Genomic DNA, 16,458 nt, shown 5'->3' on the forward strand with positions numbered 1-16,458 from the left:
AAGTTGTCCTGGACGCCTGGTGTCATTCTGGTGAATTTCCCCCAATAATTGCCATTTTAAAAAAAAAAAAAAAAAAAGAAGAGGAAAGAAAAGAAACCCCTCCCCAACCGTCCACTGGGATTTGGCTGGTGATCTGGAGCGGTCAACGGTTGAACAGGTTCGGCTCGCATCCGCCGAGGTTGATGGAGCTTCCTTATTTTCACGATGCGTATCGTATGAGGGACTACCGCATACTTAGTCCACAGTGTCTGCTAGCTGTCGTGTGTTTGCTAATGTGTTGGATGGTCTGAATCTTTTGGTCTTTTCCTTTTTGTCTACATTGCTGTTGAATCGAAATGGCGGCATCGCAAACTATCCAAGTCCCCCATCTGGGCGGCATCCAAGCCGGCTATGCCCTCTCCAACGGTCGCTATGATCCTTCCAAGCCAACATGCGTCCTGATCAATTCCATGTGCATGACTGTGTCGCTATACCGCGATCAGTTCAACGATACCGCCCTGACTGATGTGATGAACCTGCTGGCGATCGAGCCCCTCGGCCATGGCGCGACCAGCTGCCCTTCGGAACATTTCACCTATTGGGATTCGGCGCTGATGGCGCTGCAAGTGATGGAGAAGCTGGGGATCAACAAGGCCTTTGCTCTGGGAACGAGTCAGGGTGGATGGATTGTCACCCGCATGGCCTTGTTGGCTCCTGAACGGGTCAGTATTCTTGCTTGTGAACCCCCTATGTAGCTGGACATCTATCGAGTTCATTCCGGACAATGGCTGACACCAAATCACGGTCTCCTTAGATTCTCGGACTGATGCCGCTGGGAACCTCAATGGACTATGAATCAAGCGATTCTCGATCGAAAGGTTGCTGGGATCCAGCCCCCATCCTGCGTCCCTTCTTCGACAAATGGACGAGCGCTGTACCAACCCCGAATTTTCTGGTCGACGATGTGTGGTGCGGCATGGTCGGTGGCATTGGCTTTGGGGCCGGAACTACTGCCGAAATGACAGCTTTCTGGACGGAAACGGCGAGGCAGGTCTACAAGGGCGACGAGGGCCGCAAGAAGGTCCGCATGGCGGTCGCCTGTCTGTTGTCGCGGGATGGTCTCCTCATGCGGCTGGGGGATATCAAGTGTCCAGTGTACTGGCTGCAGGTGAGTGATCTTCCTTGATAAATGATCGAACATCTCTCTGCCTCCTCCCGTTCCTAACGACTCGGATAGGGCACCGAGGATACCCCGTTCGGCCAGACGGTGCCGGCAGAACAGATCCAGCTCTTCACCTCATCCATAGAGGCGAAACTGACGATGGTTGAGGGAGGAGCCCATTATCTCAATGCCACCAACCCCCGGGAGGTGAATGCGGCGTTGTTGGAACTGGTCAATAAATACAAGCAGAGATAATAAATATCCGATTAGATAGCTTAATCGGTAGAGAGATGTCGAGACAGTAAACGAATGAATAGCATGATGAACCACTACACTACCAATATTTTCTTCCACTGACGGAGAAACTCCGGCCTGTTTCATGTCCATGTCTCATAATTAATATTGATTTCCACATGTAGATCCCCCCAAGCGAGATCGAGCATTGCAGCTTTTCCTACATACAGTTGGAACCCTACTACGACAGGAGTGGATTACATTAGTAGGTGGTGATGTATGATTCTGTACTCTAGTGACTTTACAGAGTACGAAGTAAATAGAATCCCTCAAGCCCTGAGTCCCAAGTCCCAAGTCCCAGATCCCGAAAATGAAGTGTTAGATAGAGATAGTTAGTAGATAGAATCCAGCCGGTGGAGTTAATTAAAATAGTTTTCTTCGACTCACAAGGACCATTCTAACGCTCTTCAGAAATCGCACCACATCGCCACGCTTTGCGCCCATAAGGATCAACTCTTCTGCAGCCTGGCCCGGTTAGATCAGTCAATGGTTTCTCTGCTGGTTTCTGGCACTGTAACGGCCAACCTAATTGACTGATCCACTCCTCTCGGCTTATTGCCAAGTCAGCTTGGAGTCACGCGTGGTGGCTGCACGCCCATCATCCATGGGTGTCTGTCCGCCTGTGGAACCGGAAGCAAACCTTCTAAGGGTTTGCCGCTATGGAGTACTAGTATGAATGATGGAGCATGGAGTCATTGACGAGGTCCTGCCAATCTACTTCCTCCTTCTGGCAATCATATGCCTTGGTCGCGCTGGAACGAGCAACGCCCCCAGGCACTTAAGAATACCCGGGGGCGGATTTAATTCTATTGGGACCCAGTAGTCCGGATCAGACAGTGCTCTTTTTTTTTTCCCCCTTTGGAGTTCAACGTGTGATTGATCTTGGTTTGGATCTCTATGTTGTTGCTGGTGGTGCCCAATGGCCAATGAAGATTCTTTACAGCCATGGGTGACGGCCACCACCGTGTCGGTGACGGTGCTCGCCTTTGTCATGGTCTGTCTGCGACTGTTGGCCCGGTGTGAGAGGAAACAGAAACTGTGGTGGGATGACTGGATGATCGTATGGTCCATGGTAAGTTTCTCTTCCGGATGATTCCCCAAAAAAAACATGATCCTTGCTCATCAAATCCCATAGGGCTGGAATCTTGTGGTCGTCGGCTTCATCTTCGCCATGGTCAAGGAAGGCATGGGACTACATGCCGACACGATCCCCATCCATAACAATGTGATGATTGCCAAATTCCTTCTCGTCGCCGAGATTCTCTACGTCTTCAACCTCGTCTGGACCAAGCTCAGCATTCTGTTCATGTACTACCGCATCTTCCACTTCCCCTACTTCAAGCGGTGGGCCTACATCATCGGCACCTTTGTCATTCTCTGGGTCATCTGCATCACCTTTCTATTTGTCTTCATCTGTGTCCCCGTCCAGAAGCTCTGGTATCCTGATCTGCCGGGTCGCTGCATCAACCAGGTCGGAACCTGGATCGCCAATGCCGTGTCGACCATTGTCACCGATCTAGCCATCTTGTTTCTGCCTATGCCGCAGGTCTGGAAGCTCCAATTGCGGCCGTCGGAAAAGGTGGCCTTGACAGTCGCCTTTGGCCTAGGATTCTTGTGGGTCTTCGTTCTCTTTTTCTTTTCGAGGGTTATACACACTAACTCATATCTATAGTGTCGTCTTCGCCTCGGCCTATCGCTTCAGCGTCCTCTTCTCTTACAGCCCCCTTGATCCCTCGTACACACTCGCCCCCACCGTCGGATGGACTGCGATCGAGATGTCTGCTGGCATTGTCTCCGCCTGCCTGCCAGCCTTGCGGCCCGCCCTTCAGTGCATTGTCCGCGCGCTGGGCATTCAAAGTGCCATGCCGGCCCTGTTCCGCAGCCGGACCAGCCCCATGTCCAAGACTGGTGAGTCTAGTCCCAGTCAGAACGGCTTAGCCAACAACGGTGCGGGCACTGGGCTGGGCCTTTCGCAACACAGTCGGCGACACTCCTTCTATCATCTTCCCGACGAAATCGACTCGGCGGGGAACGGCATGACACCCGAGCAGCTGGATGCGTCTCTGCGACCGGAGTATGACCATGTCCACATGGTCACCAACGTACTGGGACCGAGAGGCAAGGATGTGGATCGTAACAGTGATGAAATTCCTTTGCATGGCATCCGTGTACAGAAGGACTTTACCAAGGTCAACCAGTGATGTATATTTGAAAAGTATTCCTGTATATCAATTAGATAGAAATATCCCCAATAAGCTTCATTTTTCCAGGTAGAGGAAGGTAGAATACGATTGACGTCGCAGTTTTCCCATATTGTGCGGCCTGAGGCAACCAGCCGCTTGCCTATTTCCGAAAAGCTTCGCTAACTACCACTGCATGGCTCGCATCAATCTACCATTTGACAGGATTTTATTTTTTCTGACGGATTCCCCTATCATCTTCAAGTGCTTGCAACAACTCGAATGTTGAGTGTAGATATTCGGTACAGCACTTGGACTTGGAGTACTGCTGACCAGAGACTAGCACGTGACATCCGCCTGCCAAAACAAAAACAACCACGACGCATTTCTTCATCCATCAACAAGATCATCAAATGATCCCAGAGAGACAATGGGTTTCATCATGACTCCGTGATTTATAAGGCTGACTTGTAACCCGGTTATCTTCCCACTCGGAGTATCTACATTGATGGAATCGCCTCCTCCCCCACCCTCCTAAAGGCCCCGTCCAGCCCAACTGCCCAAGTGCATGCTTGGCGGCTCGTGTCATCGCACGCTTCTTATATCTCCAGCCACTAGCAATGCAGTGCATGTGCCTCTAATTCTTCGACCCCGTTTAGTGGGAGCCATCTATCCCGCACCTGCAGCCGCCGTCCTCAGCCGCACTTGCACACCCCCAATGGACGCACACATAAAGATCTCCATGGCGCCTGTCAGCGTCGCGGTGACCCCTGCAGCGCGTCTTATGTCCGTTGCGCGCCAGCTGCTACTCTCCCAACACCATCAACTTACGATCTGAATGAGTTCCACAAGATGACTGTTCAGAATACCCAAATCCCCGCCATCTACACGCGGGCCATCGCAAAGTACAGCGAGATTGCCAAAGAGGATCTCGATGTTGCCTTCCTCCACAGACTCTCGAGTGTGGAAGACCTGGAAAAGGAGATCGATGAGCGGAATAAATCATTCAGCGAGTATCGCCACAAACGCGGCGCCATCTTCGATGCTATGCAGGCTGCCTTGGTCCCCGTCCAGCTGTTCGGAGATTTGGCGGCCGGAGGCGCTTCCATGGCTTTCCCCCCCAGCAGCCTGGTGTTTGGCGCTGTCACCTACCTGATGTCGGCCGCCAAAGGTGTGTCAAGTTCCTACGATGCCATCCAGGACCTGATGGGAACACTCAAGGTAATCCTTGCCCCTGCATTATTTGTCCTTCTGCGAAGACTGAGCATGTTTCTGGGATGCCATAGGACTTTACCATTCGATTGAAAGCGTACAGTCGAGAACAGATTTCTGACGATCTGAGCGAGAAACTCAGCGATATCCTTGTCACTCTCGTTGAGATCTTCGCCCTTTCGACCAAAGCCATCAAACGGGGGCGACTGCTCAAATTCACACGCAACATCCTCCTGGGGAATGACGATGCCATCAAAGCGGCCGTTGGAAAATTGGATAAGTTGACCAAGGTGGAAGCCGGCCTCGTTGGTGCGGAGACCTTGACGGAGGCAAAACGGACTGGGCGTGTGGTGGATGGTATGCAAACGACGATTCAGTCGACAAATGTCACAGTACAGGAGACAGGGATGGCCGTCAACCAAATGACCGTACAAGTCACAGAGGTGCAAGCGATGCTGGGTAATATCCTTATTGCTGTAAACGACCAGGAGGAGAAGCATGGGGAATTGGCTAAATCACATCAAGACTTGGTGAGGAAAATCCTTCGGCCATCCGCAACGGATTCCGCTCAGGACTGGTACGACAAGATCAACAAGACCCGCGTGCCCGGGACCGGAGACTGGATCCGTGATGAGGATGTGTTCAAAAGCTGGATGAACCGAGAGCAACCGATCATGTTCATATCTGGCAACCCCGGCGCGGGGAAGTCCTACCTGTCCTCTAACATCATTACCTGTCTTAAAGACCTGTATCCGCAAGGAGTACAGCATCCTTCCCATGTATCTCTGGGGTACTTCTTCTTCAAGGACGACAACCCAAATACGAGGTCATTTCATCAAGCACTGCGGGACCTTGCATATCAAATCAGCAAGAATGACCCGGCATACGAGAAGTATCTCACGAATGTGGGAGACTATGGTCGTATTAGCACCCTCGAGAGTGCTTGGCGTGTCCTGTTCGTCAACTTCTTCCTGACCAAACCGTCGATCACTAGCAGTGTGTTCATCATCCTTGACGCCGTGGATGAGGCCTTTGAGGAAGAGCGATTGACCTTTCTCCAGGTGGCCAAAGATATTTTTGATGCTCCTAACTCTGGCCGCCTACAGTTCGCTATAGTAGGACGGCCCCATGTCAGTGATCAGCTGTTGGAGTCGTTGGAGGTCGATGTGCCTACAATCTACGTCACGACCCAGAAGAATTCCGGCGATATTGATCGGTATATCAGAACCAGCATCCAGAAGTCTGTGATTCTCCGGCGAGTGTCATCGGCCCTGCGTAGAGAAATCGCGGAGAAGCTATCAGCCGGCGCGGAAGGCATGTTTCTCTGGGTGAACCTGATGCTGCAGGAGCTGGTCAAGAAGCGGAATGAGTCCAGTATTCGCAAGAGTCTTGACCAAGCGCCCAAGGGCTTGAAGGAGATGCTGCGCCATGTACTGGTGAGCTTTTCTGCCAGTCTAAATGAGGAGGAGTTGGAGTTCCTGAACGAACTCTTGCTATGGGTCACCTGTGCCACCCGTCCCTTGACCCTTGGGGAGGTGGAGTCAGTTCTTGAGTTGAAGTCGCCTGAAGGTGACGGTATGATCTACCTTGAAGGTGCCCTCCGCAGGCAATTTGCTGCCTTTTTTAATCTCGACCGTGACGACGGTTTGACAACGACGGAGCTTCAGACCATGATTCTAACAGTGGATGAATCCGATGATGAAGTTGAGACCCTTGCGGAGCCTGTTGACCATGAAGACGCGTTTGAAGATGTTGAGAACTCAACCGATTTTGATTCAAACAAACCATCCACCACAGTCACCTTTTGTCACGCATCGTTGGGCGATTTCTTCCGCGATCCGATGGAAGAGAAGGTCTCTGCCGGGGAGGACAAACTGGCTGTGGGGGTCGTCTACAATGATGCTAAAGCGCATGTCCTGAAGACCTGCCTAAGAATTCTCATAAATACTGAATTTGCGGAGAAGGCGAAGGAAGCTCAATTGATGCGCGATTATGCTGCGACGAATTGGGTCCAACATCTTCATGCAGTTCAGCCGTCAGAAACATCAATGGAGGACAGGCAGGAGATCGCTAGCATGCTGGCCAGGATGTTTGGCCAGGAAAAGTGCATGGAGGAATGGGCGAAACGCAGGAGTTGGGTTTCCACCTCCGAGAATCTCAAAGCTATCCAGAGTTGGTGGGAAGACTCCGACGTCGTGGACTTGCTCCCTCCTGAAGAGGCGGAATTTATTCGCTCCACTCACGAGACTCCTGGTCAGACCTTTCGCCTGCTTGCCAAATTCTGTGCTAGGAAATGGTTGATCGACACCGACTGGTATGCCGCTGCCCCATGCGCGATGATCATCAGTTACATCAAATGTCAGAAAGGTATCGATTGGGAATTCATCGATCGATTCGCGCCAACCGCTGAGGAAATCGCCGAAGCAGCCGAATGGGCAGAGGTTGAAAGGACGAAACGTTGGTACCAGCGAGCGGCGATCGTGTTCCGTCAGACTGGTCATCTCGACCAGGCTTTGGTCCATTTTCAGCAAGCGATTGACCTTGATCCAGACTTCTGGCTTGCAAAAGCAGGGATGTCTATTACATATACAATGAAGAAAGAATGGCAAAAATCCCTGGATCTGGACATCCAGGCGGAGGCACTTCTGCAACAACTGCTGAGTGATGACTCAGAGAACAAGACGGTGTCGACTCTGGATCTACACAGTGTCCTGGACCGGATGGGTAAATGCTATCGCGAGTTGGGTCAGCCAGAAAAGCAATACCAAACCCATAAGCGGGCACTGGAGGCCAGGCCATACTGTGATGCATGCACTTTCTTGATTCTACGCTTCGAAAACTCCACCAAGCGATTCGAAGAAACCATGTCCTACTTGCGGGAGCTTGCTGAGGATCAAGTTCCGGACAAAGGACATGATCGATTGACGGACTGGCTCTGGCGCAACTCCTGGTCGGAGGATGACTTCTTTGAGTTCTTCGCGGACGCGGCGCGGGCCACCGACAGTGTCAAGTTTATGATTCGATCATATCATGACGCGGCCCGAGCAGCGCGCAAAGCGTCTATGACTGTGGTAGCAGCACATCTGGACCTGTCCCTTGCCCGTATTTACTTTGAGATCACGGATGAGAAGGAAAAAGCGACGAAGAGGTGGGAAAAGATTATGAACACATATAGCTCGGCCAAGGAGGAAGGCGAGATCGGTGCGGCGAAAGTGATTGCTTCGTCCAACCTAGCCCGCCTGTGGCTCTGCAGCGCCATCGACGCCGGGGTGGGATCTGAAGAGGCAAAAGAATACGTGAACCGACTGGAGCAGCTCGTCGAACGGTGCAACACTGAGGATACATCAGCTCTGTGGGTCGCCTCGCGAGCTCGTGCAATTGCCCTGGGGGTGTGGTATCGCCTCGTGGGCCGTCACGACGAAGCTCGGGCGTTGTTTGCCCCCTCTATCCGGCGAGCGGTGCAGATCCTCTCCGACGATGATCCGGAGAACGACAGCGTGGGTCTGACTGATTTGCAGAACGCGCTCCTGGCAGCCGGCGACACGAAGAACGTTATTGCTGTATCATACGCCATTGGGTGTTATCCCGATGACGACCATACTCAGGAATGGACGCGTGAGCACATTGAGGATGATTCGTGGTATTACACCTGCGATGGCCCTTGCCGAAAATTGACCCTAAACCTGGACGGCACCTCTCTGTGCCCTATTTGCTTCGACACGGGCTTTTGCGAGGATTGCACGAAACTACTGCGGGCGGGGGACACGTCGTTCGTGAGATGTAGTCCGAGTCATACTCAAGACTTTGTATACGTTCCACCGCGACCGCAGAAAATCGAGCCTAACCGGGTCCTGGTGGATGGGCAGGTCCTCACCTATGAGGAATGGCTGGCTGGACTGAAGACGGAATGGGGAGTGTGATTCCCGAGTTGTAGGATACGAACCACTGTCAATGACTACCTCCCAGTGAATGGATCGAGACTTCTGAACCCTCGTTGAATGTATATGTGTGTTGCTTGTAGGCAAGGAAACGAAAGAGACGATCGAGACTGAAGCTTCTCAGATAGGTGACAAAGTGTTGTTGGCGTGTGGCCATAGCAGGAATATCCCTGTCTTAGGTTGGCGCACACAAAAGCCTCATCTGGAGGAATTGTTTGGTGACCTCTTCCTTCTACCACCTCCACCGGTCGCATTTCACCGCAACAATCCTTCTCGGAAGAACATCTACTGGGCTCGCTCGTTCTAGTCATACTGGACTAGCCTTCATCCCAAAATTACCATGTCGACTCCTAATCAAGGAGAAAACAACCTCCGCGTCCTTCTGGCTTCGATGGGACCCATACTCCACCCACCCACAGACCTACATCTTTCTTACCACAAAACAGTCAATCGAGGACGTTCCCCTGCATGCTCTCAAGCCACCGATGGTTTTCCAGGAAGATGAGGGGTTGAGCATCATCACCTCGAAAGAACTGGCCGAGACGCACAGGTTCCACCAATATACGTTCCCCTGCAAGAAGATCTCGCTGGCCGTGCATTCCAGCCTCGAGGCGGTGGGATTGATTGCGGGTATCTCGTCGAAGTTAGCGGAGCATGGCATCAGTAGCAATGTCGGCAGTGGATATTATCACGATCATATCTTTGTGCCGCTGGGAAAAGAGCAGGCTGCTATGGCTGTGCTCGAGGGGCTGATGGACACACCAAGGCCAGCACCGGTGGGATGAACGGAACCATAGCGGAGCGCAGCCCAGTCTATTCGATAATGCTTGAATGATTATAGCCATGGCTAAGATGCTCGGTGATGGTCCAATCCTGTTTGCTCCGTACCATGCTCGGGATGTAACACAACATCCAGGAAATCCGCCCTATCATCGTCCGACAACCCCATGTAGCAGTGATATATGCCAGAGCCTTCTGCTGAGCATCACATTACATACAAGGCTGGAACAATGCAATGAGCCTGGGCGGCAAAAGCTCGACGAGGCCAACATTTCATGGGGCCTTGTACCAAGGGTGCAGATCTAGGCAGAAGAGGGCTGTGAGTCACAAGGCTGTCTGGACCAACACATCTTGACGAGGGGCATACATCTTTACGCCGACTACCAGTCAAAGCCATGACGAAAGAGACAAGGCTGACTTACCCATGCAGCAATTGCGTCGATCAACAGCGGGGGAGCTGCTGTCTGCCTGCGCCAGCTCCGACATAAAAATCCGTGATCTCTCTGTTGCACATCGAGTATCCAACCCTGCAGAGGCAACAATTATCGAACCGCTCCCAAAATTAAGACCAGATTATGCGAATCAACAGATCCAGGCAATACTACAGGGAGGAGTCATCCGAAGACGAATCCGCAGAGGAGATGGAGGTAATTCTCACCACCACCACAGACGCCAGAAAGGATGGCCAGCAGGATGCCAATGACGAAACTGCATATGTGGCCCCAGGAAGTATCTGTGAGGTTCATAACCTCTACCAAACCAAGCGCGATGAAAATGGTCGCACCTCATGGACCAAGGAGAAGCCCGGAGACCTCCATACCCCGGCTGAAGACTCTGAATCGGCGCAGTACGCCCTGCTTGTGCGCCACGTCAAATGTTATGACGGACGCAAGCCCCTCAAGATTCATTCCATCATCGTTCAGAGTGACAGGCTGAGAAAGTGCCTTGGAAAAGTGTTGTGTGGCTATCCGAGTATCACCATGACACTGGAGCGCGTGGAATTCCGAAGTCCCTTCGAGCCTTTCGTCCATCGCTGGAAGGAATTTACCGATGCACGGGATCAAGAGGGAGATTCCGAGGCTAGGGCTCATTTAGATCTTCTTCACACTACTCTGGAGGGAGAGCTTCGCGATACAATCGCTCGGAAGAATGATCTAGTGTTCAATGGAGTGGTCACACACGATCTGCTCTGGACTATATTTGAGCCTCATGATGACATTTTCAGCACAGTCAACGGTCGTCCTCGTGCATTCCAGTACAATGAAGGGTCCGTCGATGGCCGGACCGGCGCATTCCAGATCGATTGCCAATACGTCGATTTGGACGGGGACCATTTCGGCTTTCGGCATCACCAAGTCGCAATCCCCGCGTTCACAGGAACTGTTCGCATCACAGAACTACCCGTATTTCCTCTACGCTATCATCAGAATAATACGACCATCAGGGATGCTCTGATTGCGCGCGGGAAGCTCTGGGAGCAATACAAGGGGTATCATTTTAAATACTACGAGGGCCTCGCCACGGGGCGCTTCATGGCGCGGAGCTTCAAATTCAACATTAAGAGCCGTATCATCATCGATACTGATGCCTTCAACACGTTCAATCCCGACGGATCCATTTCAGTTTACTCGCGGCTCGGAAAGGAGCTCACGGATCACCAACGGCTGCTCGCCACTTGCATGCTTCAAGGGTACTCGCTCAAGGACAAGCGATGGCTCGAGTTTGATCTGAGTAATGTGAAGGACATTGTGTGGGACTCGCAAGCTTTCGATTCGCTGGTGCTTCCTGAAAACCAACAGCATCTCAAGCAGCTGATTCTCGCTCTTACCAAGGCGCAGTCCAAGCAAGCGGATGCCTTTGACGACGTGGTGCAGGGCAAGGGTCGCGGGATCATCATGCAGCTTAGTGGCCCCCCGGGCGTGGGTAAGACCCTCACCGCGGAAAGCGTGGCCGAAGTGATGCAAGCACCACTGTACGTGATGAGCGCCGGCGATCTGGGGTCAACGGCCGAGAAAGTAGAAGATGCGCTGAAGGATATCTTGCGCATGGTTCCCAAATGGGGAGCAGTACTTCTCCTCGACGAAGCCGATGTGTTTATGGAAGCTCGGACCTCGTCAGATCTGGAGAGAAATGAACTGGTGTCTATCTTTCTGCGCATGTTGGAATACTACGAGGTGAGTTCTTCTCTGTACATTGTTAATTGCATCCCGACTGACAGCTCAGGGTATCCTTTTCCTAACCACCAACCGCGCCGAGAACATCGATCCTGCCTTTGAATCTCGCATCCATGTGTCGATCGTCTATCCGGATCTAGAGATAACCTCGCGCCGCCATATCTGGTCTCAGTTCCTGACCCGCACGGCAGGCACAGCAAATTTTTCTGGGGAGCAGTTAGATTCTCTGGCGGCAGTAAAACTGAACGGCAGGCAGATCAAAAACGTGGTGAAGACCGCCCATCTGTTGTCGTGGTCACAAGAAAAGCCTCTTGCTTATGAACATGTTCAAACGGTTCTTAATCTGCGGGATGCCCATAAGCCAGTGTCCAACGGTGTTTGACTGGGGGAAGTTTCAACCCAAATACCTTGACGAGACCTTCCTTGCATGCAATATCACTTGATCGTTGGTCTTCCACGAGCTATCTACTGTAGATTACTCACGTCGTACAACGTAGAGACGTTCTTGGCTGAAGCAAGGGCTATCGCCTTTATAGTCTCCCAACTGCGACCAGCGGTGAACACTGAAACCAGTCTTCCACAATCGAATCTGGCGTTCATCTTTACTCTTTCCAAATAGCCTCATTGACAGTTACAAGACTTGCGAGCCATGGATCGAAAAAATACCCAAAATATTCTCCCCGGCCTGCTTGATGCCCTTCCTTCCGCGAATATTCCTGAGGATGCTAATCTGCTCACCATTGTCAGCCCCTTTGCTACATGTCTCCCTCGGCTGGATTCATCCACCCTTGATAAGCGTGTCATCTGGAGAGATTGTTTCGCGTTGACCGGGACTCTCAGAACATTCTACTCTCATGGAACGGTGAGTGAGGTCTATCGCAACCGGTGTTTAGCTCGCCAGGCCAAAGAATTCCACTTGCACGTCGACTCCGCACATATTGTCCGCATCAACAAATCCAGTAGCTGGATCGATGTTCCGTTTCACTTCGTGACTGCCGTCTCCCCGGCTGCCCAATGTTCCGGCGTACTCTCCTTGATTCCGGATCGCGAGAACGGGGAATACAAGATCTGGATGATGAAGACCCTGTTGGAGCAGTTCATCGGACATCCCAGTGTAGATATGCTGGATCCCGTGGCCGGGATCCCGTCGGTTAACGAATCAAAAACATCCTTTGACTGTGTGATTGTGGGAGCTGGCCACTCAGGACTGAACACGGCAGGTCGATTGCTGGCTTTAGGGGTGTCGTATCTCGTGCTAGACCGGAATATGAGCGTGGGAGACAACTGGCGTCATCGCTATGATTCAGCAAAACGTAAACTCATTGATTCTCTCGTCTCTGTTGCTAGGATATCTGACTTGAGCTAGTTCACACAATCCGAGACTATTCCCATCTGCCCTTTGAACGAACCTTTGCCGACAAACAATATGAGTGGCTTACCAAAGATGATCTTGCAGACGGTTTCGCAGGATGGGTCAAGAGGTTTCACATCGTAAGTTACTCAACGATAGTCCGATGGCCTTGACTAATGTAATAGAACGTATGGACGTCGAGTGAGCTGTGCTCAGGCACATGGGATGAGCTGCACAGAGAATGGACACTGAAAATCAACGCGGGAGAAGAGACGATTAAGACAGTTACCTGTCGCCATGTTGTCTTGGCCACCGGCGGAACATGTGAAAAGCCTATGATACCGTCATTCTCTGGCCAGCATAACTTCAAAGGCCTTATACAGCACTCGATTGACTATCGCAACGCATGGGATTGGAAGGGCCAGCGTGGTGTCATAGTAGGAGCCGCCAACACTGGTAAGGACTCTAGATAAGGACCTCAGAGACTGGCTAATGACGTCTAAGCCCATGATATTGCTGAAGATATGCTGAACGCTGGGTTGGCATCTGTGACAATGATCCAGCGCAGCCGAACATGTGAGGAGAAAGCTGATCTTGTCGTTATCGATCTCTTACTGATGTATTGTCCTCCAGATGTTCAGCCGCAAGAATATCTGTTAAATGCGTGGAAGCGTATGGTTTCTTTCTCTATTTTAATTGTGGTCTATGCACCATATCTGACTTGGCAGAAAGCTATATACAATGAGAACACGCCACAAGACATCTCTGATCGGGTTCTCTACGCTGGACCCATCGCAGTGAGTCGTTTGACCACGATGGCTGCATTGAACTCCCAGGCAGAGAGTCAACCAGAACGATTTGTCGCCCTGGAACGTGCTGGCTTTAAGACAGAGCAATTTGGAGACATCGTATACTTGCTAAATGAGCGTTTTGGTGGGCACTACGTGGATATTGGAGTCTCTGACAAGATAGCACGCGGCTTGGTGGTCCATCCTACCTGTTAATTGAGATCAAGCGTACTAATTCCCCGCTAGATCAAGGTGAAATCCGACAGTGCTCCTGTGTCATATACAGAAGAGGGCCTGTTATTCGAAGATGGAACTCGTCTGCCGGCCGATGTGATTGTCTTTGCCACTGGGTATACAGGTACTCTACGTGACTCGGTGCGAGATCTCTTTGGGGACAAGATACATGCGCAGGTGGAAGAGTACTGGGGGCTCGACCAAGAGGGAGAAATTAGAGGAGCTTATGTCCCAACTGGTCGTATGTGCTTCAAAGCTCATCCTATAGCTTCTTGGAGCATCAACTAATATACTGAAATGCTAGATCCTGGACTGTGGTATGTCGGAGGAGGACTGGGACAGGTTCGCTTCTTTGCTCGATTTGTGGCGATGCAAATTTTTGCGGACCTCCAAGGCTCTCCATTGGCAGTATATAAGAGGCCTCCTTCCCAGCAAACTTGTATCAATTGCAGTGAGTGAGCTATCATCATCGTTGAGGTGGTTTGAAGGAAATATATATACTCTGGCCGGACAAACATCTTTCCAATTCTGAGCCACAACGTCTACAATTTGTAAAAAGAGTTGTATTGTAGGTCTATGCCCTGAAGGCACTAGCTTCTCTTCTCGTGGAACTCAGCCTGGCCCTTTTCAATCTCAGTATTGTTGATGCTGGCCCGTTGTTCTTGATATCGCAACGAGAGGAGGCCGACACCTGAGGCATCAAATTACGACAAAAGCGGACTAGTCCGTTTCCCACGTGTCCGACTTCTTAGCCAATCAGAAGCGGGTGAGTCATTCCACCTGCCAGCATCACGTGGCTTATCAGATGTTTCGTTTTCTCTCGGTCGCAAAGCACAACCAGGACATCGTTGAATGAAGGCAGCTAGAAATTTGAACGCGAGTCAACAGAATGCAGACCATCCAGCTCGGTGCGCTGTCCGAATTGAAACAGTCTCGCTATGTGATTCATCTCTCAGATGGAAAACGCTTGGTGCTCTTCCGCCTACCGTCCATCGAGCCATCCACATCCACTACTCGTTTGCGAAATGAGACAGAGGATGGCTGGTGCTACTACGCCATGGAGGCAGAGTGTCCCCACGCCGGCGGCCCCATGGAAGAATCTCATGTCGATATCGAAGACTCTGCATATGTCGCGTCCTGTCCCTGGCATGCGTACGACTTCAACGTTGAGACTGGTGAATCGAGTGTCGGCCTCAAAGCATGCACCTTTCCAGTGGAGATTAAAGATGTTACTGCCGCTCTCAAGTATCCTAGCGAGGCGTCCTTGGTGCGATTGGAGCCTGTAAGTGAGATAATCAAGTTGAAAAAAGGCGCTGCCTCGAAGCAGGCTCCCGCGGAGCCAGCCTCACTGCCAACGCCTGCTAGGTTCTTGGACGATGATGCCACATTGTGCGACTGGGCGGCCCATATTCTGAATACGGCCAGTCCTGAGCAGAAGATCGAACTCACCGCTCACTTGTACAACACATTCACCGAGCGCGAGAAGACTTCATCTCCCATGCTTATTGGTGGCGGAGCGGTGTCGCCTCCTGATCAGCCACCGCGAGAAGGGTTGAAAAATGTTGAATCGCGATTGATGCCCCGGCCAGGAAGAGGCGGAACCCTGAAGAGCCGCATTGCCATGCTGCATGCGCTGGCCAATATCGAGTTGTGGGCGATCGATCTGGCCATTGACATCTGTATTCGGTTTGCGCAATTTCAAACCCGGCCGCAACCTGGCGGAGCTCCCCGGGAATTACCTCGAACCTATTTTCATGATTGGCTCAAGGTTGCAAACGACGAAGCCAAACATTTCTCTCTCCTACGCACGCGGATTGAAGAGATGGGTTCCTTCTTTGGTGCTCTTCCCGTCCACCATGGTCTGTGGGACTCGGCCACAGCTACCGCCCACGATTTGCGAGCACGCATTTCTGTCATTGCTCTGGTACACGAGGCTCGAGGTCTCGACGTAAACCCCATGACGATTGACAAGTTCCGTCGGGCAGGCGATGGTGAGAGTGTCGGCGCGCTCGAGACCATCCACAACGATGAGATCACCCATGTGACCACCGGCCATCGCTGGCTGACATGGATCTGTGAGCAGGAGGGGACGGATCCCGTTCAAGTATTTCGCACCAATGCGCGCAACCATTTCCGAGGTTCTCTCAAGGAACCGTTCAACTACGAGGCGAGGATGCAGGCCGGGTTGGATCGGCGGTACTACGAAAACCTGATGGGACATACTGATGTGGTTGTCAGCTGAATCATCTATGGAGCTGCCCTTTCTAGAGACCCGTCATAGGTCGCGAATCTAAACCGCTTTTTGATAGTCTGTCCGAAGATCCGCTCATCATCCGCTCGCGTGCGACTAACCGAGCAATCGGTGA

At 51.7% G+C, this 16,458-nt stretch overlaps 6 protein-coding genes across 6 annotated transcripts, besides 1 other annotated feature; all 6 read left to right on the forward strand.

The window, feature by feature from the left end:
• The first annotated feature begins 58 nt into the window (after nt 1–58).
• Nucleotides 59–96: a microsatellite.
• Nucleotides 97–335: 239 nt separating this feature from the next.
• On the forward strand, nt 336–1,396 carry ACLA_008370 (alpha/beta fold hydrolase; the record flags this gene model as incomplete). The annotated part of the gene is made up of 3 exons (XM_001273502.1): nt 336–701; nt 794–1,147; nt 1,217–1,396. 3 exons carry the CDS (start codon nt 336–338, stop codon nt 1,394–1,396), a joined length of 900 nt encoding a protein of 299 aa, XP_001273503.1.
• A 958-nt stretch (nt 1,397–2,354) lies between these two features.
• ACLA_008380 (uncharacterized protein) lies at nt 2,355–3,636 on the forward strand (the record flags this gene model as incomplete). The annotated part of the gene is made up of 3 exons (XM_001273503.1): nt 2,355–2,507; nt 2,571–3,049; nt 3,108–3,636. The coding sequence occupies 3 exons, from the start codon at nt 2,355–2,357 to the stop codon at nt 3,634–3,636; spliced, it is 1,161 nt and encodes a 386-aa protein (XP_001273504.1).
• Nucleotides 3,637–4,467: 831 nt separating this feature from the next.
• On the forward strand, nt 4,468–9,550 carry ACLA_008390 (NACHT and TPR domain protein; the record flags this gene model as incomplete). Its single annotated transcript, XM_001273504.1, has 3 exons — nt 4,468–4,836; nt 4,902–8,600; nt 9,185–9,550. 3 exons carry the CDS (start codon nt 4,468–4,470, stop codon nt 9,548–9,550), a joined length of 4,434 nt encoding a protein of 1,477 aa, XP_001273505.1.
• A 570-nt stretch (nt 9,551–10,120) lies between these two features.
• Nucleotides 10,121–12,101, forward strand: ACLA_008400 (ATP-binding protein; the record flags this gene model as incomplete). Its single annotated transcript, XM_001273505.1, has 2 exons — nt 10,121–11,719; nt 11,769–12,101. 2 exons carry the CDS (start codon nt 10,121–10,123, stop codon nt 12,099–12,101), a joined length of 1,932 nt encoding a protein of 643 aa, XP_001273506.1.
• A 267-nt stretch (nt 12,102–12,368) lies between these two features.
• On the forward strand, nt 12,369–14,551 carry ACLA_008410 (flavin-containing monooxygenase; the record flags this gene model as incomplete). Its single annotated transcript, XM_001273506.1, has 8 exons — nt 12,369–13,032; nt 13,086–13,210; nt 13,256–13,526; nt 13,575–13,646; nt 13,704–13,742; nt 13,803–14,053; nt 14,105–14,333; nt 14,397–14,551. The coding sequence occupies 8 exons, from the start codon at nt 12,369–12,371 to the stop codon at nt 14,549–14,551; spliced, it is 1,806 nt and encodes a 601-aa protein (XP_001273507.1).
• Nucleotides 14,552–14,981: 430 nt separating this feature from the next.
• ACLA_008420 (Rieske [2Fe-2S] domain protein) lies at nt 14,982–16,334 on the forward strand (the record flags this gene model as incomplete). Its single annotated transcript, XM_001273507.1, has 1 exon — nt 14,982–16,334. One exon carries the CDS (start codon nt 14,982–14,984, stop codon nt 16,332–16,334), a length of 1,353 nt encoding a protein of 450 aa, XP_001273508.1.
• Between the last annotated feature and the right edge of the window lie 124 nt (nt 16,335–16,458).

Source organism: Aspergillus clavatus, genomic scaffold (assembly GCF_000002715.2).
Source record: "Aspergillus clavatus NRRL 1 1099423829797 genomic scaffold, whole genome shotgun sequence".
Classification (NCBI taxonomy): domain Eukaryota; kingdom Fungi; phylum Ascomycota; class Eurotiomycetes; order Eurotiales; family Aspergillaceae; genus Aspergillus; species Aspergillus clavatus.